The sequence below is a fragment of the Blennius ocellaris genome (genome assembly GCF_963422515.1).
Source record: "Blennius ocellaris genome assembly, chromosome: 6".
NCBI lineage: Eukaryota > Metazoa > Chordata > Actinopteri > Blenniiformes > Blenniidae > Blennius > Blennius ocellaris.
Window position 1 is genome coordinate 6,465,861 of NC_137655.1, and position 25,312 is coordinate 6,491,172.

The 25,312-nt window shown below is 41.3% G+C and overlaps 1 protein-coding gene across 3 annotated transcripts in view; it reads right to left on the reverse strand.

Annotated features, from left to right (window-relative positions):
- Nucleotides 1-1,220: 1,220 nt before the first annotated feature.
- The window catches only part of gulp1a (GULP PTB domain containing engulfment adaptor 1a), a 92,719-nt gene continuing 68,627 nt past the window's right edge, over nucleotides 1,221-25,312 (reverse strand). For 2 of the 3 annotated variants that reach the window (XM_080497551.1, XM_080497552.1), the window contains 9 exons: nucleotides 19,358-19,419; nucleotides 14,104-14,175; nucleotides 10,513-10,611; nucleotides 10,210-10,347; nucleotides 9,935-10,051; nucleotides 8,255-8,341; nucleotides 5,930-6,068; nucleotides 4,330-4,424; nucleotides 1,221-1,880 (listed from right to left, as the gene is read on the reverse strand). In XM_080497551.1, coding sequence (XP_080353677.1) covers nucleotides 1,809-1,880; nucleotides 4,330-4,424; nucleotides 5,930-6,068; nucleotides 8,255-8,341; nucleotides 9,935-10,051; nucleotides 10,210-10,347; nucleotides 10,513-10,611; nucleotides 14,104-14,175; nucleotides 19,358-19,419 — 881 coding nt within the window. In that variant the 3' untranslated portion in view covers nucleotides 1,221-1,808. Of the gene's footprint in view, nucleotides 1,881-4,329; nucleotides 4,425-5,929; nucleotides 6,069-6,217; nucleotides 6,449-8,254; nucleotides 8,342-9,934; nucleotides 10,052-10,209; nucleotides 10,348-10,512; nucleotides 10,612-14,103; nucleotides 14,176-19,357; nucleotides 19,420-25,312 lie in introns of all 3 variants that reach the window. The other variant, XM_080497553.1, reaches the window with a different exon arrangement.

The window sequence follows — 25,312 nt, forward strand, 5'->3', positions numbered from 1 at the left end:
TGTGCATGTGTTGATAATATCGCCAAGTCTTTTAAATCCAGACGATGTCAAGTCCTCCTGCACCGGCGTTACAGCGAGGTTACGGTTCAACACAAGACTGGACTAACTAAAACAGACATGACATACTAAAACAAATACTTTGCCCTCTTCTTAACCTCAACAACAGAATAAAACAATGCATACAACCAAAGTGCAACACTGTCCAAATGATCTAATCCTGGTATCTATGTGGTATTTCGTTGTGTACTCTTATAAGAAACTCTTCTTCGTTGCAAAACATGAGAAATTTAATTTGTATATAGTGAACAATTTACATGCATTTAAAGGTTGTATAACTTTTTTTTTGTTGCAACCTGAAATGTTTGTAGGTGTTAGTTTCTAACTTGTACCATACCATCTTTATTTACAACATGCTTTTACATGACCATAGTTGAAACAAGGTGCTGTACATGAGGAGTACAATTTAAAACCCCTGCACATCAAGTCGAGGCAGATTGATCCCACATGATGGATCCATGCAGAGCTGCAGAACATATTCCGATACACTGGGTGGCGCTATATGTAAAAGTCTGCTCCTTTCTCACAGTAAAACTCCAGACTTGTTCTTTTTCCACCTGACAGGTGTACAGTTTTAATTTCCTTATTTATGCACTTGAGGTCATCATACATACCTTAAAAGAGCTACTTTGATGTGGTCGGTGTCTTGAAGCAATGGCAAACGGTAACATAATGTGGCGTCTGTCACCAGTTTATCGCGATTTGCTTGATTTTATATGTAAATATATTTGAAGGCACTTGTAAACATTTTAGTTCAGAGGCCATCTACAATCCAATTTTATATTCAGAGGGCTGGAGCAGTAAAAAAGTGCTATGTTAATATCTAAAGTTAAAATTTAAACTTCCAAGTTCACAATTCCTATTGAAAATGACTAAATACAAAATACAGTGAAGTGTTGTTGTGTGGGGTCCACTACTCTTAAGAAATATGTTAAAAATGTAACGTTTTCTCTGAATTGATTAATGACAGAAGTCACAGAGGTTTGAAGTATTTTCTTTAATATTTTGCAACAGCAACATCATTGCAAACAAAAGTAAAATAAAAGGAAAAGTACTGAATGAACAGAAGAAGACAAGAAATGGGAAAGAAAATTAAACGATTCTAAACACAGACCCCTACACCCCCCCCCCCCCCCCCCCCAAAAAAAAAAGAAAATCACTGACTGCAAATATGACAAGTTTAAAAAAAACCAAACAAACAACAGGTAAATACTGAAATGGTGAATCAAAACATTTTTGAAATCAAAAAGTGTAAAAGGTCAGTAAAAAAGTCTCCGGCTGGATTAATGAATTAAAGTGAGTAACAGAGAGGATGCTACGGGCTGAACGGTGGCGGTAACGATATAGATCCCATTAGCTTTTCTAGCCATTGTTGATGTCGGGCGTACAAACAGGAATGTGTCACCGATACAGAGCGCACACACACACGCACACACGCACACACACGCACAGTGTGTACCATTGGACAGCTTCCATTATTTACAACTCTCACTGCCTGTGCAAGCAAACGTACTCAAAACTAATCCTTTCTTTTTTTCTTCTTTGTTTTCTTACAAAAATAACTCTTTTCTATAATGGATTGAGAATGAGTTTTTTTTTTTTTATACTTGAAATATTGGAAAAAAAAAAAAAAACACAAAACAAACCCAATTTAAATGCAAATGCGATATAAACCTCCGGATGAAAAGTGTGACATCTTGACTCGAGCGTGGAGTGGAATTTTGGCACTTCTTCATACAAACGGGTTCTCATCAGCAGCGGCTGTCCAGCGGGTCCAGAGAGAAGACGGTGCCCTCTACGGTTAGTCCCATTTTGAACCCCTCCTGGAAGACAAGCCACATGAGGTTCAGAGAGCGCCGCCGCCGCCGCCGCCATCGCCGCCGATGCGTCGCAACGCTCTGGCTGAGAGGAGGACCGAGCGAGGTTTTTAGACGTGTGTGAAGCTCGGCGGGTTAGGAGGGAATGAAATGCAGGAACAGCAGGGCTGTTCCCTCACGCTGGGCGGCGAGCTGCATTCACAAACAACAGAGCATGCAACGTGACGGGAGGGAATCGTCCAGAAGAGATGAGACGATGAGAAAGAACAGATGCACAGGCGGTAATTCGCAGATGCATGCCAGTATTGAAACGGTGCTTTGCAAATGAGTTTTTTCCCCCCAGCATTCATTGTTCACATTTGAGCACAAATCATGTCAAAAAGGGAGTAATTGGAGTTTTAAAAGTGATGTTTTTTTCAATTCAAACACACTTTAAAATACAAGAAGTCGCATGTGCAGTCAAAAATGAATAGATAAATGAAAGCCCCGTTTACACAACAAAGTTTTCAAAACAATTTGTTGCATGTTGGGCGTTTGTTGAACGCTAACCCTAAACATAATGCTTGGAGCTGTTGAAAGTTTTTTTTTTTTTTAATGGCTCACAAGGTGGAAGTTTTTGAAAACGTTTTGACTCTGTCTCTGTGGAAACGGGGGGAAAAAATGCTTGGGCTCCGACTTTGTATAGACGGCGGAAATACTGCTACTGCTCATGCTCACCGCGGCCATGGATATTTTTACAGTTGGCAGTCACCCGTGATAACAATCCAACTTTGTCGTCTGTGTATACGAATGCCCGTGTACTTGCCGTTAAAATGTATATAGTATTTTTCTCTGCACATGTATGTGGGTTTTTTTGTCACATTTTGTTGACGCTTCGAGCCCTGCAGCTTAAACAATGACTCAGCAAAATTATGGATTTTTACAGGTGAACGAGCTTCATGCCGCCAATATATAGGTGATGCTTCAGGTGCAGTAAAAAAAACACCTGGTTCACGAAAGTATTTCTGATGCCATTTGACAAAATTCTGCCTATTATAACATCTGCAATTTATTACTGATCCCAGTCAGTAATTGTGGCTCAATAACTTCAGATACATAAACATTTAGCACTGCATTATGTCCAAAATATACAATAAAAAAAAAAATGCAAAAAACATTTAGAGACGAGCAGAAGAAGCATGTGAGGAGTGTGCAGCAGCAGCATTTGGAGGATTCGTGCAGGATGAGGTGACAACGACATTCACGACACAGGAAGAGAGAGAGCAAAGAGTACCAACCATCTCTGACGCTACCAGTGGAAAAGCACAGGAGAACACACACACACACATTCAGCCGGTAATTAGAGCGCAATGGAGAAAAAAGCAGTTTAAAAGAGCAACAGCACCTCCTGCTGGTGACACCCTGCGACAGCACAAACAGGATTCCAAATGGAGCAGTGTGTGTGTGTGTGTGTGTGTGTGTGTGTGTGTGTGTGTGTGTGTGTGTGTGTGTGTGTGTGTGTGTGTGTGTGTGTGTGTGTGTGTGTGTGTGTGTGTGTGTGTGTGTGTCATGTGAATGTCTTTGCCTTGTCTGGTAGTTTCCTGCCCTCAAACTGTCCAACAGGTGATACAATATGGTTGAAGTTATGAAGATAAACTAAAAGGCTACACGGAGGCTGCGTAACAAAAGAGACCGAAAGAAAAATGTGCAAAAATAAATGTAAAAGCCTTCAAAAGTCAGCTGCAAGTTTCATCCATTTTTCAAGTTTTAGTTGCTTTTGTGCAGATGTCAAGTCTGATGACCTCAAACACTCGAGGCGGAATGGATTGAGTGAGTGCAGCTTTGCTGAGTGGGGCTCAACACTCAAGAGAGTTTAAAAGATCTACTCCAGCTGTGGCTGAGCTACAATGAGGAATTTAATTCACAATAATAGGAGTTTTCTACTACGAAAACGAGTATTGCCATGGAAGCGCAAAACCTTTTCTGACACGAAAACGCAGAAATGATGTATTTTCCACTTGAAACATTAGTCAAATGGCTCTGAAATTCAAGGAGTGATGGATGTATAATAAAGTCTCAGTAAGTTTTATCTGATCACTTATCGCGCCATTCTTTGTATCATGACACTCCGGGGGAATTGCTCCACAGCTCCATAAGTATCTGCTTTCTCTGTGATACATGGAAGCCAAATGCTTCTATTTTACATCTCTGATTATCATCTAATCCCCAATGTATGTTTGTTTTATTGCTCCATGACAAACCTAATTCATGTGGTGGAGGAATTGAGCCAGATCTCACTGAGACTGGTCAACGAGGACATTTTTCAAGCAGGGAACAGAGAGGATTTTATTCTGACTGTTGAGTAAAGTTCTAGTTAAAGACCCACAACGGAGTCGTCTGAAACAGGGGGGGAAGCTTTAACCTCCAGAAGCAGACATAATGGGTTCCGGTCTCTCCACACTTCCCCGCAACTCACCTGCATCTCGTCCAGTTTGGACTGGATGTCCGGGGGGAAGTCGGCCGAGCCGCAGGTGAACGGGTCGAACGGCTCGGCGCCGAACAGATCTTTCCCTGCAAACAACAGGCAGTGGATCAACGTCACACAGAGCCAGAAAAACTGTCTCTGTAAAAAAAAACATGCACAACGCAACAGCTATAGGAGAAGGTTTGTGGACATTTCACTGTATTTCAGAAGGTTTTGTTAAAAATTGGCTTCATGTTGAAATTGTAGCCATTTTCTGTAGGAGTTGTTTGGTTTATATTCTGTGTCACAAGAGAGAAAAACTGTAAAGTTTACATTTAAAGGTTATTACGGCACTATTTACCCAGTTCGCTTCACTCAAGATGAAACTGTGCTGTATCTGGCCCCTGAATTAATATGTGCTTGACATCCCTGCTATAAACTGCTCCCAGAATTGATATTCTCTGTGCAACTTTTCATATTAAAAGCATTCAACTTTTTAATATTTTTTTTTTAATTCTTTGAAATTTCTCAGTGCCCTCTTGATTTTTCCAGTTTTGTCATCTATTAGTTCATAACCTAGAACCGGAAGAATTAACATTTCATGTCAGACAGTGAGCTTCCAAAGTGAGTTGTTTCATTGCTTGATTAATAAACACATCACAAAGCTCGACACTTTCATTCATTTCATTTTCATCATTTAGAGTTTTATAACTTTTGGGGGGAAAACAAGTTTAATGTTCATGACAAGTCAAAATTTGAGAATATGAATTCTAGTAATCAAACGATGGCCAAGAACTCAGATAAAGTCGTTCACGGGTTCGAATCTCACTAGTGAAAAGTTACTATTGTGGGTCTACGACTCCCATGGATTTAATTTGATTAACGGTGTAAAGCACTTTGTGGGCTGTTCAATGGGGAAAAGTGCTATACTGCATAAGTGAAATCCTTTTACCATTAACCTGATGGATGCTCTAAAAATAGTAAATCAATACTATTGATATTACGAGCATTATTATTTCCGTGTGTTGACTTACATTAGCAATAGTGTTACTCAGAGTTTATCTGTGGAATGTCATCATGACTTCAGTTATGTTTATGCGCATTCTCAATTCTCTTGCTGCTTGGATAAAAAGTGAAATGTCTTTCAAGTCCAGCTGATCTGATTCCATTAATACAATATAAAAAAAAATATTTTGAGGTATAGTTTTGGTCATAGTTAGGAATACATTCTAAACACTTTGTTATACTTTCTATATGCCAGTGGTAGAATCCAGGGTATACGCTGGTATATAGCGTAGATTCACTTATTTTTCAGTCAGCATTGCATACACACACACACGCACACACACACTTCCAAATTCCCCTTGATCTATCCCCTCTGAGCAGTATTTTTTCCCCAAAGATGATGAAACCATGACCCGGCCTGCTCCTTCTAATTGGCTAGTATTCACTGCATTCACTGGTTAGTAGGTCATCTTGCAGGCCAGTTTCTTAAAAATAAAAAAAGGTGTTACTGGGCTGCTTTAGAAAAAAGTAAAGTAATCAAGACTACAACTACTGCACCACATCGCGAATGTATTCCATCTCACAATGGAAACAGCTCTCCACTCACTTATATCCGGGGGCAATGTGGTTGGAGGAGGCGGTGGGCAGCCATTGCTGGCCCGTGCCGGTACCAGCGGCGTCACCGGGGAGAAGGGAACCATGTCGAAGACGTCCGTCGACTGCGGCTTCGTGGAGATGCTTCCAACCTGCGTGCGGAGAGTTGGAAACGGATGAAATCGACGCGTACGCGGACGACACAGCTCTGTGGCGGCGCCGGAGGAGGAGGAGGAGCAGAATACAGAGAGCAAGAGGAGATAACATAGAAAAAGAAAAAAAGGAAGCAGAAGGTAGTTACGCGAGGCCGCGGGATGCTGCAGCCCTCGGCAGGTTTAGCAGGAAGGAGAGCGGGTTTGGCAGGCGGAGGAGTTAGTAGGCCGCTGGACAGGTTGGACTCCGGCGAGCTCATGGGGGTGAGCGTGACCGAGGAGATTTCCAGACAGGAGAGAGACGTGATGCCGTGACACCAGAAGAGAGAGGAGGGCCTCTGCAGCATGTACGCTTCATTATCGGCGTTTATGTGCAGCGGCTGAGGGAAAGACGGCAGAAAGAGAAAGAGAAAGAGAGAGAGAGAGAGAGAGAGCGGTACTGAGACGGGGCGGCGGCGCAGGTTAACTGCGTTTATAGGAGGCTGTGACAAAGCGCTGACATTTGGCCCATTCAGATGACGGAATGTTTCGCATCCCTCATCAGACCGATCAGGTGTGTAATTGTTTTACCGAGACCCTCGCATAGGAGGAATATCTGCACGCAGAGCTGTCACTAAAACACTCTTTAGAAGCTCGCCTGCTTCAACTCCGTGGAAGAAATGTATTCATTACAGGCATTTCTGTGGCATTATTAGACCATAAATATACGTTTGTAGTTGAAACACATCACAAGACTGTTGAGTTGCGTGTGCACAGCTGTTACAGCTCGACTCCGCACTGTTAGAAGGGAAGCCTTTGGTCTGGCTCCGAGGATCTAAAACCTATAATCATTAATGAGCTCATTGACTTTAAAGCTGTTTTCTGCTTGTAGTACTTATAGTCCATGTAGTAGCAGACAGGGCTGGAACAACTAACAATGGCTAATGATGTAATACCTGCCCCCCAAAACTCTCTACATTTTTAAATGCAATAAAGACCATGATAGATAGATCAGATGAAATATAATACCATTGTATTTGTCCCACAATAGGGACATTTGCATGGTTGCTGTAACAAGAGGACACTAATAATATATTGCAAAAAATACGACAAGCTATAACAACAGTAACAATAATAGAAAAACATCATAATAACTGTGATAATGCTTTACATTCTGGCATGATAATGTTGATATTGACAGGAAATATACCAGAGCTTAAAATATTACACAGAATAGATACATTAATCATGTATATTTCATACATGTACATTTTAATGTCTAGTGATTGACGTTGAAAAGCGCAGTGTGTCAAATTGTCCAGGTCGAATAACCTGAACATTAGTTTCAGATTAAAATTGTATCCATTATCATGATAACGCTTTGCCAGTAATGTAATAAGTTGTTATATGATTAATGTTTGCAGGTTTTGTGCAGTTTGCGGATCAAAAATAGCCTTATTGAATGGGAGAGTTCAACATATTCATTCATTGAGTCACATTTGTGAAAAATATTTTACTATTTTACTAGATTTTTGGCTTTATTACATTAAGAATGGCCAATATTTATATGTAATTGGTTGTTACTTGGTCTGCAGAAAATCAGGTGAATTTGCAAAAAACAAAAATATCACTGAGTATTGCAATGACGCAATGATTTACAGTAAAACACCTTTTGTAGATGATGTTAAAGCTTTTCAGATTGGTTCTATTTATTTTGGCAAATAAATACATTTGTCTCAAACCATATTTTATACCAGTTGTGACTGGGCTCAGTTTTTATTTGTTTGTTTGGTTTTTTTTAGACTCCCTCGAATTGTCAAATATGTTTCCATGCAGAGAGTAAATGCACATTGCATCGAACAACATTTGTATTCTTTTGTGATATGCATGAGTTGATATAGCAGTACTGTTGCATAATTGTAAGATTAGAATTGGGTGGGGTTATAAAAGCTGTTAAACGATTCAGAGATGAAATAAAAAATTGAGAATGCAATCAAATGAATCACTGTTTAAATGAGTGAGTGATTCAGGGTTTTTTTTTTTTTTAGCTCCAGCAATACCAACACACACCACAAGATGGTGTAGTGAGTCCATGTAGTGACAAGATGAAGCTCTACACAACTACTGTGTTTATACTTTACTTCAATATGATGTAATGCACTAGGATTTAAAAAAAAAAAATGTGTATAGATGCAGTTTGTACATACCGGGGATACATGAGAGATCGTCAGCTGTTCCTCCAGCTCTTGAAGCTGCTTCTTTAACTCAGAGTTTTCTGTTTCCAGCTCTTGAATCTGAAAAATTAAAAAAACACAGTACAAGACAAAATAAAATAAAATGTGAGCTTGGAGCAAATGAGAGATTGTATATTACGGTGACAAATTTCTACAAAATGTGCCATTGCTGTGGTTTTCCCAATAAAATGGCTTCGTGTCGCACAGTTCTATTGCTCAAAAAGCAGCTCCTCGACAACAGCCGACAGGTATTGGAACTGGATAACTCTGAAAATACGCAATATGTTCACACATCTCCTCTATAAAAGTCCCATAAAACTTAAGAACGATTCCACTGATGGCAACTAAATCCATAAAATTATTTCTAACTTTCTAACTCAGGGTGCGGGTCTCAGCCTGGAGTCCATTAGTTCAAACATGAGAAATACATCAAGGGGGGGAAATAAAACAAAAAGTTGACAAACTTGTAATTTACAGAGAAAAAGTCATTTTCTGACCCAGCTGGGCGAGTTTTGAACAAAGGTTACTCAGACTGGGGGGAGCAGCCACACATTCATGCCCCGTTGATGGTCTGGTGAGCATTAATAGCAGCAGGATGTTGAATGTGACCGTCGAAAATGAACTACTAGAGATTAATGTTTGCCTATTTTTCTTACCCTCAATTCATCAATGCTGAAACAACTTAAAGATTTGAGGTTTGTCACGTAAATCTTATTGCACTGCTGCATTTCAGAGTGGACTGTTTTAGATCATCATGACCTTTTTTTTTTTAATTCCCTTTCAGTACGTGTAAATGGAGCCTTACAAACCTCAAAACAAGTCAGAAACACGGCATCAATAGCCTTAATTTTTGGCTATTTAATCAAGATCCAAATGCCAGTGTTATCTGCACATCCACCTTCTATCCTGCTTCATCAAGTAAGGACAGTTTGAGTTGACTATGTGTGAAGGTGGGTTAGACGATGGACAGATCTGTCATCTATCTCCCTGGTTTGTTTTTTAAAAGTGTGTTGCTCCAACCAGCCAATCAGAAATCAAACCCTATCTCGTGTCATCGGGGGTTTCGCCAATCCTAATCAAGGTACGCCCTCCCTTTGACCCTCATAATTAGGCAGCTCTGCTCCGGCACCACAAGATGTCCTCTTCCCAAGATGGGCATGTGTGGGCGGAGCCAGTTCAGCCCACACAGACACAGCAGATTGTGAATGCAGCTCCTCTGATCCAATATTCAAATGGAGGAAAACCAAAGAAAAGCTGGATTTGGAGCAATAAACTTTAAATCCATTTTTTTGAGCCAACAAGACCCATGTGAAAGTGTTGAGAAGCTGCATAATATGACCCCTTTAAAGTCTTGACAATCTTGTTCAAAACGACTTTAAATAAATTTAAAGATGGGTGGTCATAAATTCGTATGAATGTCTTAATTAAGCAAAAATGGAGCCCTGGAGTGCACAATGATTCACTCCCAAAGTGGCTCTGCAAATTGACCATAAAAACAGAGGAAGATTTCTGGTATTTATGTTCATTACTGACATTGGATTTATGCTCCACAACTTAATTGTCCTCGGTCGATCATTTGAAACAACCAATAAAAACAATTTGCAGTTATAGAAGCCTAAATGAAAGGCGGAGTGAAGTGACGCTGTGACGTACTCTCTTCTGTAGGCTTCCGATCTGTTTCCTGGTTTCCACATCTTTGCCCCCAGACTCCAGGAACTTCTTGTAGGCCAAGTCGAAGGCCTGGCCAATGGTTAGAGTGATCTCCTCTGCCTGAAGCACCAAAGAAACAAAGACTTTCTTAAAGAGTTTTTTTTTTTTTTTTTTTTTTCATCTGAAGATCAATGCAGCTTTTGTTTATCATTGAAGCGAAACCACAAGACGTCAAAATGTCAACAACCGGCAGGATCAGCGCGATCAAACACACTTACACATTTCTCACTGTCGAACACGTAGCAGAGGTGTTTGTTGGACTCGGAGTCTTTGCAGATGAAAGTAAATATCCTTTTGTCGGTCTTGTCATCGGCACAGAAGGATATCCTGTGTAACTGGCAGTTATGCTGCACATCCTGGAAATCAAACAACAAACACACTGCATTCATTATTTATTCTCTTTAAGGCTGTTGAGTACAAATCAATCCCTTAATATATATATACAGTGTTTACTTCCAGTATACCGTCAGGTCTTATGATTATGTTTGCCAAATAAATAAAAGTCTAAATGTTGGGCTCACTTTCGTCTTGGGATCTAATATCTTCACGCCATAAATGGAGATTTGTAGTTCCACTTTGGGGATCTTCTGGCCCTCCGACTTCTTGATGTGCCTCTGGAACTGCCCATCAGAGAAAATAAAGGGTCATAAAAGGATGTGTTATTCATGCCAATATGCAAATGTTACAGAAAATGTACCCCAGTGAGACATGAGGACAGATAAAGAAAGTTTGACACGGAGGCTATTTAAACGACAATATTTTCAAGTGAAAGCGCGTTTTGGGTGTCTGTTTCCATGACAACGGTGCGTCACTGAAAACTCAACCTTTTGAGAATGCCTCTCAAGGTGGTACTTTTTGAAAATGCTTCAACTTCATCTCCACGGAAACGGTGGGAAAACTCAACTATCTAAAGCACTCGGACTCCGACTCCGTGGAGACGGTGGAAAGGCTGTGACTGCACATGTGCGAGTACATGGACAATAACAACAACGGTAACGTACATGCTGACTCCATCGTTTTTATAGTTTGCGCGTAAACGAATATCTTTCTCAAAACGGTGCCGTCAAAGCGCTAAACATTTCTGAAAGGAAAATGGCAAAACGATGCATTTACACCTAAATATTTAAAAACTAAACTGCACATGTATAGTTCAACATACCTTTTGTGGTGCTTTTCCATTTGAAACTCATTTACTTCATTGTTCAGTCAGAAACGAGTATTATTATAGCTCAGAAAACCGATTTGTGCAGTTTTAAACCCGGACAAAACTGATGGCAACAACATCTGAGGAGAGTGTTTAAAAAAAAAAAGCTCCCTCCTGTGTTGAAACGGAACTGGGAGTCTGTGCAGGGAGAAGAAACAGAGATGTAATCATTGAGGCGATGTGTTTTACAAGAGAAATTAAATGCGTGATCCATCGTGGGCCCCTTTTGAGCCCTGCCAAAAACTATTTAATTCTCCCACAAGTTTTGTTGCCAAGTGGTATAAATGCTGAAGGAAGTTGGCAATGAGTTTACGTAGGTCAATAACTACTGAAATTAAAAGAGGAGTGTATTTATTGAAGTAAAAGGACACTTGGAGGAGTGATATTCCCCTGGGATTACTTTTAATATACAGTAATAAGAAAAAGATATGGACACTTTAGGATTTTAGATCCCTACATCGGGGAGTTATGTGCGGTGAACTTAAATCATCCTGCCACGCGACAACGAGCCCAAGCGGAGCAGTAAGGGACATTCTGCAGCCTCGAGCAGAACCAGAAGTCCTCGAGCAGACGGTGTGACCCCGCAGAGCGCCGATCCAATCATCACAAGTGTTTACACCCGGGCACAGAGGACAGCGAGACAGACCCAGTCCAGAAATTAACTGCTGACAATCATCCTTTTTTGCGAATCCCAGCTTTTATTTTAGGGCCTCAAAGCTTCTATTGAGGAGTTTTATAACTTCAAACTGTGCAACATAAGTTCCATAAACATGGATGCAATGTTGAGGTTCACCGTGTAGTTAATCGGTCAGTTTGGCGTTTGTGACACTGTCAGATAGATATTGACGGCTGTTTGTGGTCGCACGACCTTGACCTCCACTATCTTGCATACCTGTGTCACTGTACCACACACCACCACACATCTTAAGCTGAGACGGGTGAACTTACAGTGTTCAGTTTTGGTGACTCAAATATTTGCATGCAAAGCAAATCTCAAAACAAATGCTGAAAAACTCTTTCTTCCCCGTTGCCATCAGACTTTTGAACAGCTTCTGACATGTTTACATTGCCCATCTCACTTTCTCACTAATATTTTTGCACTGCTCTGTTATTTAATTTAATTTGTATTCTTTGTGTATATACTATTTATGTAGGTTGGCTTCAGGGTAGATGGCAAAATGAGAATTTCATTCAATGTGAAACCTGGCTTTTACTGGTGATATGACAATAAAAACACCTTGAACCTTTTAAGAATTTCTATGAAGCAATGAAACACAGCCTAAAAGACTGAGGCAATAAATGAATGTTTTCTGTCAAGCGTTTGGAAGGCCTTGAGAAAACCTTGCATCATTTTACACGAACACTTCAGGGCCTGCAGACATGATCAAGTGTGAGTTACAAGGTTTATCTGACCTGAGAAAAATCCCATTTTTACACACTACCTGACAGAAAGATGCACAAAACCATGGATTTATCTTTTTAACTTTCACATGATCTCAAGGAGAATAGCTGAGTCTGCTCTTATTGCCAGTGTATCTGGGAGAGTAACTATGGAGCTTTGGTTCAAAAAGATCAAATGTAATGTAACAATGGAGTTTTTTGGGGGGGAACCGAGCCTCCCCCTTCGAGCGGCCTCCCAGTTTCAGCCAGCTCTTGGCAGGAGGAGACGGCGCAGAGGCCAGCGGAGGCAGCGAGTCGCAGCCCCCGTTACCAAGAAGCCGATTTGTGGCTGTTCCCATGCCTGAAAGCTCTGATCAAATGTCACTTGTGTGAAGGTGCATGTGTCCAGAAAGACACCCGGGTTAAGTGCTATTCATTGGTGAAGATTAAAACAGTATCCGAGCACCTTAAATAGTAGAAAGTAGCTGATTGTACGGCCTTTTCAGTTTGAAACAGTGAACATAAAACCCTGTATTGGATAAATATAGGAACCTATAACCCCAAAGCTCTAACGCTCACTTATGAAGATTATAAGTCAGATGAATATGTCACAATACCTATGCAAATCAACATTTCACTTTAAAGTACTTTTTGGAGATCGAACTGGATAAATGATAATGCTAAACCCAACAACAAAATTGCCCGCCTCAGCATTTTCTCCCAGTTCTATCAGCTTTCAGAGAGTTGCTTTGGGTGTGATTAGCATTACTGCCCTCGAAAAAAAAAAAGCTCGGAAATTACCCATTCAGTGAATGGTTTAGAGACTGAGCAGAGCACTTACACATTTACATTCAAGACTGTACTTCTGGCTACCTGACAGACTCAATCCAATATTCACTCTGTGTTGGTGCCCAAAAATTCCCCGAGGGAAATCTGTGACTCTTAAATGCTTCCCTACCCTTGCTAGCTAGCAGCTAGACGCTGGAGTTGGTAAATTGAAGTGGGTTCATCTGAAATTCACTGCAGGAAACTGCTTGATGAGAAGGAGATTTTGCACTTAAACCCGGAAGAAGGATAAAACCGAGAGGAAGCCGTTACTGATGTCGTTATGTTTGGGTCAAATTGTGTAAATGAGTGTTTGCATGGATTCCTCCATTCTGCCAAAGCACCTGCAGTTTACTGACTGATGGCGTCGAACGGGCTGTCACAATTTCATGTTCAAATTATATGGTTTCACAATTCCAGCGTAGGACCTGGAACAGAAGGCTCCGTGGCAGATAAATACTCCTTTACATTCAGTTTTCCATCCACCTGTCCCGGGTTGAGATGCGAAACTGCTGTGCTTATCCAGCAGTTCCAGACGTCTGTGCCCGGGAGGGAAAGAAAGAAAAAAAAAACACTCCAAGGGCACCTTGCTGGTAACGAATGAGGGAGGGGGGAGCGTTTGTCACTCAGTCCCAGCTCTCCTGGTGCCACAGCGCCTATCACATCCAAGAAATACTGTGTGATCCGTAAGACGGGATCTTACCTTCAGCTTTCGGACTGCATCCTTCACAACTTCAGTGCCTTTTGGGGCTTCAACCTCCGTGTTTCCAAGGAACTGGAGAGAAAAGATGAAGAAGAAAAAAATCTATGTTGTGGTGCAAACACAGCAAGAGAAGTCATTTAAAGGAAAGTTAATGGAAATGTAGTTCGAGACTCAGTTATTTTCTTGGAAAACGATGGCTAAATCAGCAGCTCTCAGTCTCAAACCCCTTTTCAAGACATGCAAGAAATCATGGATATATAGCCTATTTTTGAAGGTGCCTGTGTTTGTATGCAGATGACATTGTCATGTGCTGTAGTGTTTTTGGTTTCCCTGTATTGTTATTGCAAAACGGAGATCAAACCGGGGAAATCAAGCCTAATTTTCCTAAATCCAACCTGGGAGGGAATCATTGATTGGAGCAATTGTTCCACAAGCTGCATAATAATGTTTTGGGCCATGAACTAAAAGAAAGACATTTTGAATATTACAAATCTGGTCACAGAAAACCAGAACGTTTCCAAAAACCTGTAGTTGTTACATAAACCTGTTTGTCTTGAAAATTGCATGGTTTGTTTTCACACACTGGAGCAGCACTTCTGCTGTTCTCCAACAGATGGAGCCATTCACCTTTCTGCCTGGACAAGGAGCTGCAGGTCTGGATGAAGGAACAGTAATTGACACACACACACACACACACACACACACACACACACACACACACACACACACACACACACACACACACACACACACACACACACACACACACACACACACACACACACACACACACACACACACCTGCATTGCCTCCCCACCTCAACGTGTGAAGCCTGTTCCAATATCAGACTTCATAAACACTCGTGTCAGCCTCTCAAAGGTTGGGTAGGGGGGGAAAAAAATACCCCAAAAACAAAATAACAATGTGTCTTGCCGGAAACGTCTCAGACTGATGAGAATTGTCTCAAAAACACAATCAAATCTGTGTGAAGTCGAGCGTGACCGAGGTGTGCGGAACCCTTTTCTCAGTTTAGGGTGCCCCGTGCAGACTGTCGTTTCTATCATAGTGTGTCGGAGATTGTTTTGACTCACAAGGGGCGTTTTGCTCCATAAAATAAACACCCATGAGTTCAGAGTATTTAATTATCTCGACAATTACTCGTTATTACTGTAGCGCTTGTTTTGTATAAGCGGCACAAAAACAGGTTCTAGTGTCTGACAGTAGGCATAAAAAGTAATAAATCTGCATTATTTGTGTAACATGGAGCCTTCAATTTTTTTTTTTTTTAAATGACATAGGAGAAAAGAACCAATAGCCAATATGTGCTTATTAATGGAGCCAGAGAACAGAAAGGGAGGGGGGGGGGGGGGGGGGGGGGGGGGTTGTTATCCCAAATTGTCAGCGTTCCATACTGGTGTGACAAATGTACTCTACAATCTGGCGGTCATGTCTGGAAGAGCTGCTGACAGATGCCCAGAATAGAAATGGAGAAGTGCTTGTTCCTGACCAGCGCATCGACTCGGGGCTGCAACTGGAGAGGGAGGTTTCACAAGACAAAGCCAGCCCGGAGACTCATCCATCAACCGGTGCATGCAGCTGAAACCCCCCCCCCCCATCCACGCCTCTCCTCTCTACTACTCTTACTTTCGGGCAACTCGCACATTGGATTTCAACCCCGCGGCCGGTCTGATAAGTTCATCGGGATGACAAGTTGACGAGCCGAGACCCACCCTGCCGACTCGACAGTGCTCACTCTCCTTGAGGTTCCCCCGTTTTCAGCTGCAGAGGGCTTTAAAAGACTCATGCGAGAAACTGACTGCTGCCTCCGCTGTCACATAACGCTAATTAATCACCAAACATGAAAACATCAGCAGACCCGACGAGACCCAGCTGCTGTTCTGACTGTTCTGCGGCTAGAAATCTGCTTGTTTTCGTTTCCGAGCTCGGTGGTATCGGCAGGTTTTAGAACATGTGTGTTCACTCCACTGAAGGATTACCTTCATTGATCAGCCCCTGAATTAATTGTTTTGTCTATGAAGTGCCAGAAAACATTGATCGATCGCCTGATCGAGAGCCTCATCTCAAGGAAGCGGCTCTCATAGAATGATGCCTCACGGCATGGTACTGTCTTTCAAGTCACCAATTAACTTGAAATGTTTGGACAGTTTTTACACTGTGGGATGAAATGAGAGTAACACACAATCCCTGTTCCTTTCGGGGTGAGATGGAAAATGTCCAATGTTTCTTCATTTAACTTGGTTGATTCTGCTGCTACGATGGTTCTAAGATGATTCTCCTCGATGTAAGAGTCGGTTTTTGATTTGATTTTGTGGAGTTAGCGTTAGAATTAGAGGGGATATCTGCAATGTTCATATGTTTTGAAGTATTCATGGTAATGGAAATAGAGTACTTAAGCAGTCTTGTATGCTTCACATGATTAGTCACCTTCAGCTGCTCAAACTGGGCTCAATTTGAGGTTCTGTCTCTTCCAAGGACACTTTGACATGTTAAAATAGTGAAATGGGGGAAATACATTTGTAAATGTTTAAAATGACCCTATTTAACTTTAACTTTATTATTATTTAACCCTATTTAGCCTAAAGACTGGTTAGTTAGTTGGTTGGTTGGTCTTTACATTGGCCTTTGTCATTTTACATATTCATGTATAATCCTCGTATGACTTGATAACACTGGCACGGTGGTTTAACTGTACCCTGGTTCGAATTCTAGTTGTGCATCTAAAAGTCAAAAATCACTGTAGCGGCCAGAAAGACACCCGTTAGAACAGAAGTTCTCCACAAAAGACTATCAATAACTAATAAAACATAATGTGTCTGACCTTATCAAACACATTTCAAGAAAATTACTGACATTCATATGAGGGAAAGGGAATAAACCGAGTTGATGTGCAAAGTTCAAGCTACCTACAGGAAGGTGGATATATAGAAATGTTGAAGTCACTCAACATCGCCAGAACTCAGTTAAATACGTTATTAAGAGGTGGAAGGACCACAGCACAGATGACTTCATACTTAATTGAGTAGCTGTGCAAGAGAGTCATTACCTGACATTACTCTGCCGAAATCACTCTTCACTTTAACATTCAGGAGTTTGTAAAGAGCAAAAGTCACGGGGGAAATCATTCTGTCAATGTTTTAATTCAAAAAAGCAATAAACATAAGTAATCACCCTTTGATGGGTACAGCACAAGTTAAATTAGATTTTTATCACGTTTATTGAAAACAGCTTTTTAAGACATTTTCTGACAAATAGTTTTTGTTGTTGACTGGAACTAAAGTTCATTTGAATAATGAAAACTAATTTAAAACGAATTTAAATTAACTTTCCCCAAATAGTCATTAAGCATTGCAGCTTAAGGAGCTTTTTTTTTTTCTTCAGAGAAAATAAATCAGGAAAAAAACATTTTGAAATTGACTAATTATTTAAAAACATTTTAGTAGAGATCCTGATGTGATAAAGTCCGTATGTTGTATCACGGACTGATTATTTTGTGTTTTACTTCCAAATAGTATCACAAAGTATTGAATGAGGATGTCACCTTTAAATTATTATAATGAAACATTCTCATCTTTTTTGCAACACAACTCATCAATTAAATGAGAAAATTATGAACAGATTAGTCAGTAATGACTATAACAATGTTGTATAGACATTACGTTTGACACTTAATACAAGAATCAAAATGGTCTTTATGTGAATAAAAATGCAAGTGAAACGAAACAACAGCAGATGTCATTTGTTTATATGTATTGTGGCTAAGTTGGACACCTGTTTTCCATCTCAGTTGGCCATTTTTAAAAAAAAGTAAATGACAAACCCCTATTTTGTCTCCGCAATTCATGCAGTCCTTGACTCGGAGTCGCCGGCATAATCAAGGGAGAGCATGAACTAATCCAGCCACTTCAATCGTATTCCAAGGCATAAGACTAAGTCCAGTTGGCTTAATCTCTATCCATCCTTGTATTTCTTTCTTAACCATAATTTGAACCCATAAAATCAATCTGTAGTGTAACAATGAACTCAGGTTTGCACTCTAGCCTCACCCTATATCAGATGTAGGTAAACCATCCCGTCTTTCTTTGCCCCCCCCCCCCCCCCCCCCCCGTTTCCAAAACGTTTGTAAGTGAAACAGCAAAAAAAAGTGATTCATTTTCACAGCGTGTTAGTGACGAGCGGCTTCCTCAGATCCCAGCAAATGTAACTGGACAGGAAACCCTCATCCGTGAGAGAGCTCGATATCTGAAGATCCACGTTCTCCGTCAGTTCTCCAAGTTTTTTTGGGGCCAGAGTTAAGTGGTGTTGGAGTTCCACCTCCGCTCCAGCGCGGCTTTGCTGGAGCGGAGGATGCGGGATGACAGATGCGGCGCCTCACAGGAGAGAGATTCTTTGTCAAAATGAAGCAGAAAACCCAGACTGACAGAGACGTTCCCTCCTTCAAGAAGCGTCTGCTGGTATTTGAAAAGCAGACCTATTTTTGAGGGGGGAAAAAAAAAAAAATGAAAGGTAAAAAGAAGTGTTTTGTAGTGGACCATGAGTCCAGTCAAGACTGAGGGTGAGATTTCACTTCAAGTTACTCTCACATCAGGACCAGGAGTGCTTGCTCGCTTTGACAAAGTCACTTTACATAAACACATGCAGGCTCATTAAAAAATAAACAAATCAAGAAAGCGAAAACACACAGAGACTCAAATGAAAATTTGAAAAGGAAGGATCCACCCCCCCCCCCCCCCCCCCTCCAACCACAGCACCATGGGAGAACAGCTGCCGTGGAAGATAAATAAGGGAACATCCAATTTTTGACAGTTCACTTGAGTTTGAAAGAAAATGAAATCCAGCCCTCCTTGAAAGTTCAATTATCAACGTCAGTTACACAAGTTTGGAAAGGGAAATTAAATGAACGTTGGGGCTGATTTGATGTTTCCAAGACCGTTTTTGACACTTCGATCTGAGACGACGGGCCCAAGAGAGAGAGCGGGGGCTCTTTTGCTGGGCATTACCAAAAGAGCATGGGCTGTTGGCCTCCGTGAAAAGGCCCGGCTGTATCAGGAGACATGCATCAGAGAGCACATTGACCGAGAGGTTTGAGGAGAGGGAACACACACACACACACGCACACACACACAGATTCAGTATTTCACTCTTTAAGCCTCTGACCTCCCCCCCCCCATTTCGCAATCACACCGCTCTTTCCACACCCTCATTCCCATGCAGCTACAGGATGGGAACACCTACCTTGGCATTGTAGGGTATGTAATGCTTGGCCAGAGCCTCCGGGGTGTGCATCCAGGATTTATCTGAAACCACACAAACAGCTCACTCAGTACAGCAGCTCTAATCCGTGCACTCCTTCAATACGGTTAAAGCCGAAGGGGTGAAATCTCATATAGGCGAGCACGTGGGAGGCGAATATTGAACGACAGACGGGGTTCTAAAAAAAATTCTCAGGTCTGAAGCCAGGAATGAGTTGCCCGAATGCAACACGTTCATCTCCATAGGAAATAACCCGTCCAATTTACAGCAAAATGGCATAGCAGTGGGAGGTTAAAGGTTCTGATCCAGGGCAAAACATGTCAGCAATTAGTAGCCGGTTGTGATTTCCCAGCCCAATTTGTCCTGCAAGAGAGGTGAATGAATTTGAACCCGATAGTCACAAGCATGCACGGTGACTCGCTGCATTCAATGGGAAGGCAGAAATGTGGGTGGACGCAGATGTTAAAGTGCTCTGAGCGGGGCCAATTAAGGGGGAAATGTATCCTTGCAAGAGGAGAACGTCTCCACATTGAAAACTACGGTTACCTGTAACTGAGACTTCGTAGCGCCGCTTCAGAACGTATAAAGGTGACATTAGAAAGGCGAGCAGATGGGTAAATGCCAGGTTCAACAGACTGCAGATACAGTTGTGGAAAGCTCGCTACAGCTAAAGTGTGTACAGCTCAGAAGTTTTCAACCTTCACCATGAAAAGACCCGAGACTCGTCTTTAGTTGGATTAACTTAACTTAACAGTTAGATTAATTGCCCAAAAGCAGTGCGTTCATGTGAAACCTGTAATCCTGCAAATCGACCTGAAACACAAAGTTGACGGTTTGTAAAACTTTTCAGGAGATGAAAGAAACCTCTCCTGGCGTTTTAAACGTCTGTGTTGTTGTAATTACAAGATCTCGGATTGTGTGCGTGAAGCGTTTTAAAGACAACGCTGCAATACAGTGTTACGCCTCTGAAGTGCCTCTGTGTTGAGCTTTGCCATTTTCAACGGTATGTGGTAGATATTCTTTTTCACTTCAAGCCAAACTGGATTAAACCAAATTCTGAGCTTAATGCCACTTCTCCCAGAACAAACAACTCCTCTGAAGCGACTTCACAGACAACCAGAAGGGGGCAATCTTCCCTTTAATCGTCTGTGTTTCAGCAGCACAATGACTATTTTAAAGATTATCCCAGGTTGCATGCGGCTGATGACTTCTTGTGGCGTCGCCCTGGAGGAGGTCTTTCAAGATTACACAAAGGAGGCCAGAGATCATCACAGGCCACCGACGGCAATGCAAAGCCACCCATTATTCTTTTTTCTTCTTTCCTCCTTGCATTTCTTAATCATCTTCTGATTAGAGATTTCCTTCCTTCTTCATTTCCCATTCATAAATGGACTTGTTCCCCGGCTAATGAATCCTGTGACAAAAGATGCATGACTGTGACCTTGGGGGCACTCGACTCCTGGAGGTTGATTGCGTTAATCAAGACTTTGCAAGGTGCGACCGACGTGCATCAACTTTAGCGCAGCCTCGGCATAACTCCGTTAATGACTTTGTTTACATTGACGTTTCTGGCTAAGTGGCTTGATGAATGTAAAGTCTGTTCTAATTAATGTTAATTTGGTGGCCCACGTTTGCTTAATTGTGATTGCTTTGGTTACGCTGCTATACCATTCCCTCACAACGGAAGTCGTGCCTTTTTGGAGATGACAGGAAAACATCCAAACTCACTAATCCTTTTCAATTTTTCTCCTTTATCCGACATTGACCCAACACCGTACCAACTGGGCCACAGCCGCCTCCAAACAAAAGGGTTTATTTAAGTTTTTCCAACAAACTTGAATCCAACTTTTCGAATACGTGCTTCTAAGTTTGCCCAACCGCTGTACGCTGAGGTGAAACCTCGATTTTGGCTTTCTTTCAAAACAAGCCAGCAGGCATCGAAGAGAATCCATCCATAGCCGACTAGAGACAGAGTAGGGCAGGTCATGGCTTAGTCATACTAGGAAAAAAAAATAGACTACCTGGCTCGTAGATACTTCTGAGTGGTGCATCAGGGGTTTTGGAAGTGGGTGTAAACAACGCTGACTAAAAAAAACAAGTGGCTATACATCGTATACCCACGTATACCCGGGACTACTACACTACTGACCTGCAATCGTCTCCTGCTATCAATTATCTGTCTTGAATCAAAGTTGATCGAGGAACTATGCATCTTAATTTGTCTTCTCAAGCTTAAGTGGGCGAAGGAAGTGCAATTTTCCAAACAAGGTAAAGAGAAAATTATTATTTTTTTAAAAACCCCCAGAAGAGGAGCAGTGAGGTGCTGACACAGCAGGATGGCAGGTCGGCTGCCATTTGATTAAGGTGTCAGCACACAGTGTTCTGATTAAAGAAGGGGAGGTAGGAATGATGTGTGTGTGTGTGTGTTTCCTTCTTGCTCTTTGTCACATAAGCTACATGAACCCTGGGAGATTGGCAAAAGCAATGTCGTGGGTACCCAATGGGAGGATTGACTGTCGGAGCATGAGCAATGGAGGTAGAAACTGAAGGTCACTCAGTGTAGATGACCTGTCGAGCTCTTGATAAAGATGAAGGAATATTCAGCCTATGACGGCCTGAAAAAGTGCCTGTGAATCTCTGTCATGCTGTAACGTATTTCCTCCTGAGGCATGCTGTGTTTCGTGCAGAATCAGTATCGACATGTGGAAGCATAAAGGTCACAGGCATGTTGAAGCACTCCAGCTCCTTCCATTGATGAACTTAATCCTATTGTTTAATGTGATTTCTGAAATTGGCTATTTGGTGTGTAATGTTTGAAGAATACAACCCCATAAGGCAGAGATGTCAAACTCATTTCAGTTCAGGGGCCACATAGTGTCCAATTTCATCTTGAGTGGGCTGGACCGGTAAAATAGTCCTGTAATAACCTTTAAATTCAAACTTTAAGATTTTTCTGCGTTTGGGCACAGAAAATATGTGATAAAATCTCTATATATTTTCACAAAACATCCAAAAATACCTCCTCCTATAGCTGTTGCATTATGCATGTTTATACAAACTCTTTCATGGCAACATCACCAATATCTCAGTTTGGGTTGCGTTGTGTCCACTACTCTCAAGAAATTTGGTTAAAAAAAAAAAAAAATCACTGTTTTGGTTGAAATACATACAACTTGCGGTTGGTTTTAGTCCACGAGCCTGATGTTTGACTCCCCTGGTCTATTATGTGGCTGCATAACAATAAAAACAACAATGAGATACTGGGGTATGAAACAATAAAGGATTATTTGTGAAGAATGTTTTATCCTGATAATTCTGTAAATTTCACCCAAGTCAATCTGTCGTGCACAAACAAGAGTTTGGCCAATCCAAACGGAGTGGTTGTTCTTTTTAAACATACGCTTTCGTATTTACTCGGCTTCACCTTCCCTACATGGTACCGGGCGAGATCAGAGATTGATGACGGTTGTGTAAATATCAAGATGTGCGGTGGAACGACAGATCAAAAGGAGGACTTTGTAGAACGACTGCCAGGTGTTGGCACGCCAGTAAAGGACATTCTTGAATGAGAACGCTTCCAGTGAGTGTTGGCCTTTGAATGTTTTATGCACCGCTTTTTAAAATCCATCTCGCTGGCTGTGCAACGTCTGATGGTGACTCTTGCATTTCTATGTAGTTTGCCTTTTATTTGCAGTTTTTCCTGGATATTATAATTTACCTGGCAAAAAAAAGTAATTCCAAATGCAAATTTCTTTGCTCGTGTTCCATTTAGCACTCACATGTCTTGAATATAAAATCGACCTGTAAGCATCTGTGCAGCACTGTCAGTCTTAAGGTGATGATTGTACAGCATGAAAGCTGCTGCCTAACAACCAGGAAGTGCGTGATTAACACAAACTGGCGTTAACACGTTTACAGATGTATCAACAATGACGTTTGTATGAATATAGTATAATATTAGAGCGTAAATACATACATAATTTTAGTATAAATTAGACTCAATGCTGAAGAGGCACAAGATAATAAAAGTTGTCTTGAAAAAAGATTTGCAGAAGCACTCAATCATTGCAGAGTTTCTGACAATTCTACAGCAATAAAATCCAAACAAAGCTATTCAATCGCTTGAGGATGAATAAAAACACCCCTAAACCATGTGCTGCACTTCTCTACTAGAATATGAAAAAGCTGTAAGATTGATTGTAAAAAATGAAAAGTCACATTACTCTGGACAGTCCATAATGTTTCGAGTTTCGAGCACAATAAATCACTTCGCTTACAACCAAAAGTCACTCCTTAATGTCAAGAAAACTCTGAAAGCTGTTGCCTCATTTACACGACAACATTTCAAGTGAAAAAACATCGTCCTTGGGTTTTTGTTTCAGAAAAGTTTCCCATTTCCAGAGCGATGTTTTGAAAATTATGTCTGTTTAACATGCTAAGGACCGAAGTGCTAAAAATGAAGCAGTTGGCATGTTGGGCCACTAGTGGGAGTTCTTCATAATGAACCCCCACACAGACGCACGCACACAGAGAACAATGCGAAAATGCCGCCCCATTTCCAGTTTTGAGAAATTTGCGTTTTCAGTGGCTCCAAACATCGTAAATCGGACTTAATAGATTGCGTTTTGTTGAAAAGCCCCATCTGTTAAATTGGCAAGTCAGAGAAGTGTCGACAATACAGCACATAATTACCTCCTCTAATTAAACAAAGCAGACAGACATAAATGGTTAATTGTTTGGCTTTAGGAAAGGGAAAAAAAAAGAAAAAGGAAAATCCAAACTAAGGAGTGTAAAAAAAAGTGGCTTTGTAGAAGTGACAATTCCTAATCTACCCAACTATAAATCACACAAACAAGAGGATTCAATACAAAAGTCTAAATTCACTGAGCCTTGGTGCGAGTCCGGCTCTGGTGATGCTGCGTTTGGGACTTATTTCAGGAACCTGCCCGGAAGCCATGACAAATAATTCAAATTGGGATCCTTTTCCCTCGAGGCCACAACATCCTGATAATCTGTGGATTTATTGATGGTTTGCTCTATTACAAGGTTATCGCAACCGTGTCTCCTTATCTGCCGGCCAACAGCCGTATTTAGCTTAATCTCAGAAGTCGTTATCTCAGGTTCTGCTGTGGATCCGGGGCAATAATGAGTCTGTATGTCAATACCAACATACTATATATAAACAAGAGGCTTGAGGGGGGAAAAAAACGTGACTCTGAGTACGCCAACTACCAACAGCATTTTATATCTAAATATATATATTTTGTTTTTAATGTTTTGTGTACTACTACTGTATTATCAGACCCTTACCTTAGTCAAAGATTAGAGCAGGTAAACTGGGTTTATGGCGCACTGTGGTCACCTATAAGCTTCTGGATATTCTCTCAACCAGTCCTTGCCTTTCTCAGCCAGAGTGCTGTACTGTAAGTGCACAATTTTTCTACAGGAGCACGAGAAGTGGGCAGGCAATAGACTAATTCACTGCAGTGCTCAATCAATGACACACAATGAATTTGCTGGGTATGCACAGTTCTCCATCACGCAAGAAGACAACTTCAAATGGGCTTCAAGCGGAGCGGACCAACACCACCGCACTTCTGCAGAGAACTCAGAGGAAGGTGTCTCTTGGAGATAAAGAACTTGAAGGTTTAAACTGTGCAAGCCATGTGGGAATGGAAAATAATAATACAAAATAAATTCAGCTATATCAATGCTGCCAGTTTGAAAATGTAAAAAAAAAAAAAAAATGTGCTATGATGTGAACTGTTGCAATCATGCCGAAATATGGACAAGGAAGTCCTTCTAGAGGGAAATCACTAGAGGTTTTGAGGGAATGAACTGGTGAAAATGTCACAAGATCCCTGCAATTTAATGCAACCCAATACAACACCACCACAATCAGCTGCCTCACAAATTGAAACTCGCTGAAAGTTTGAC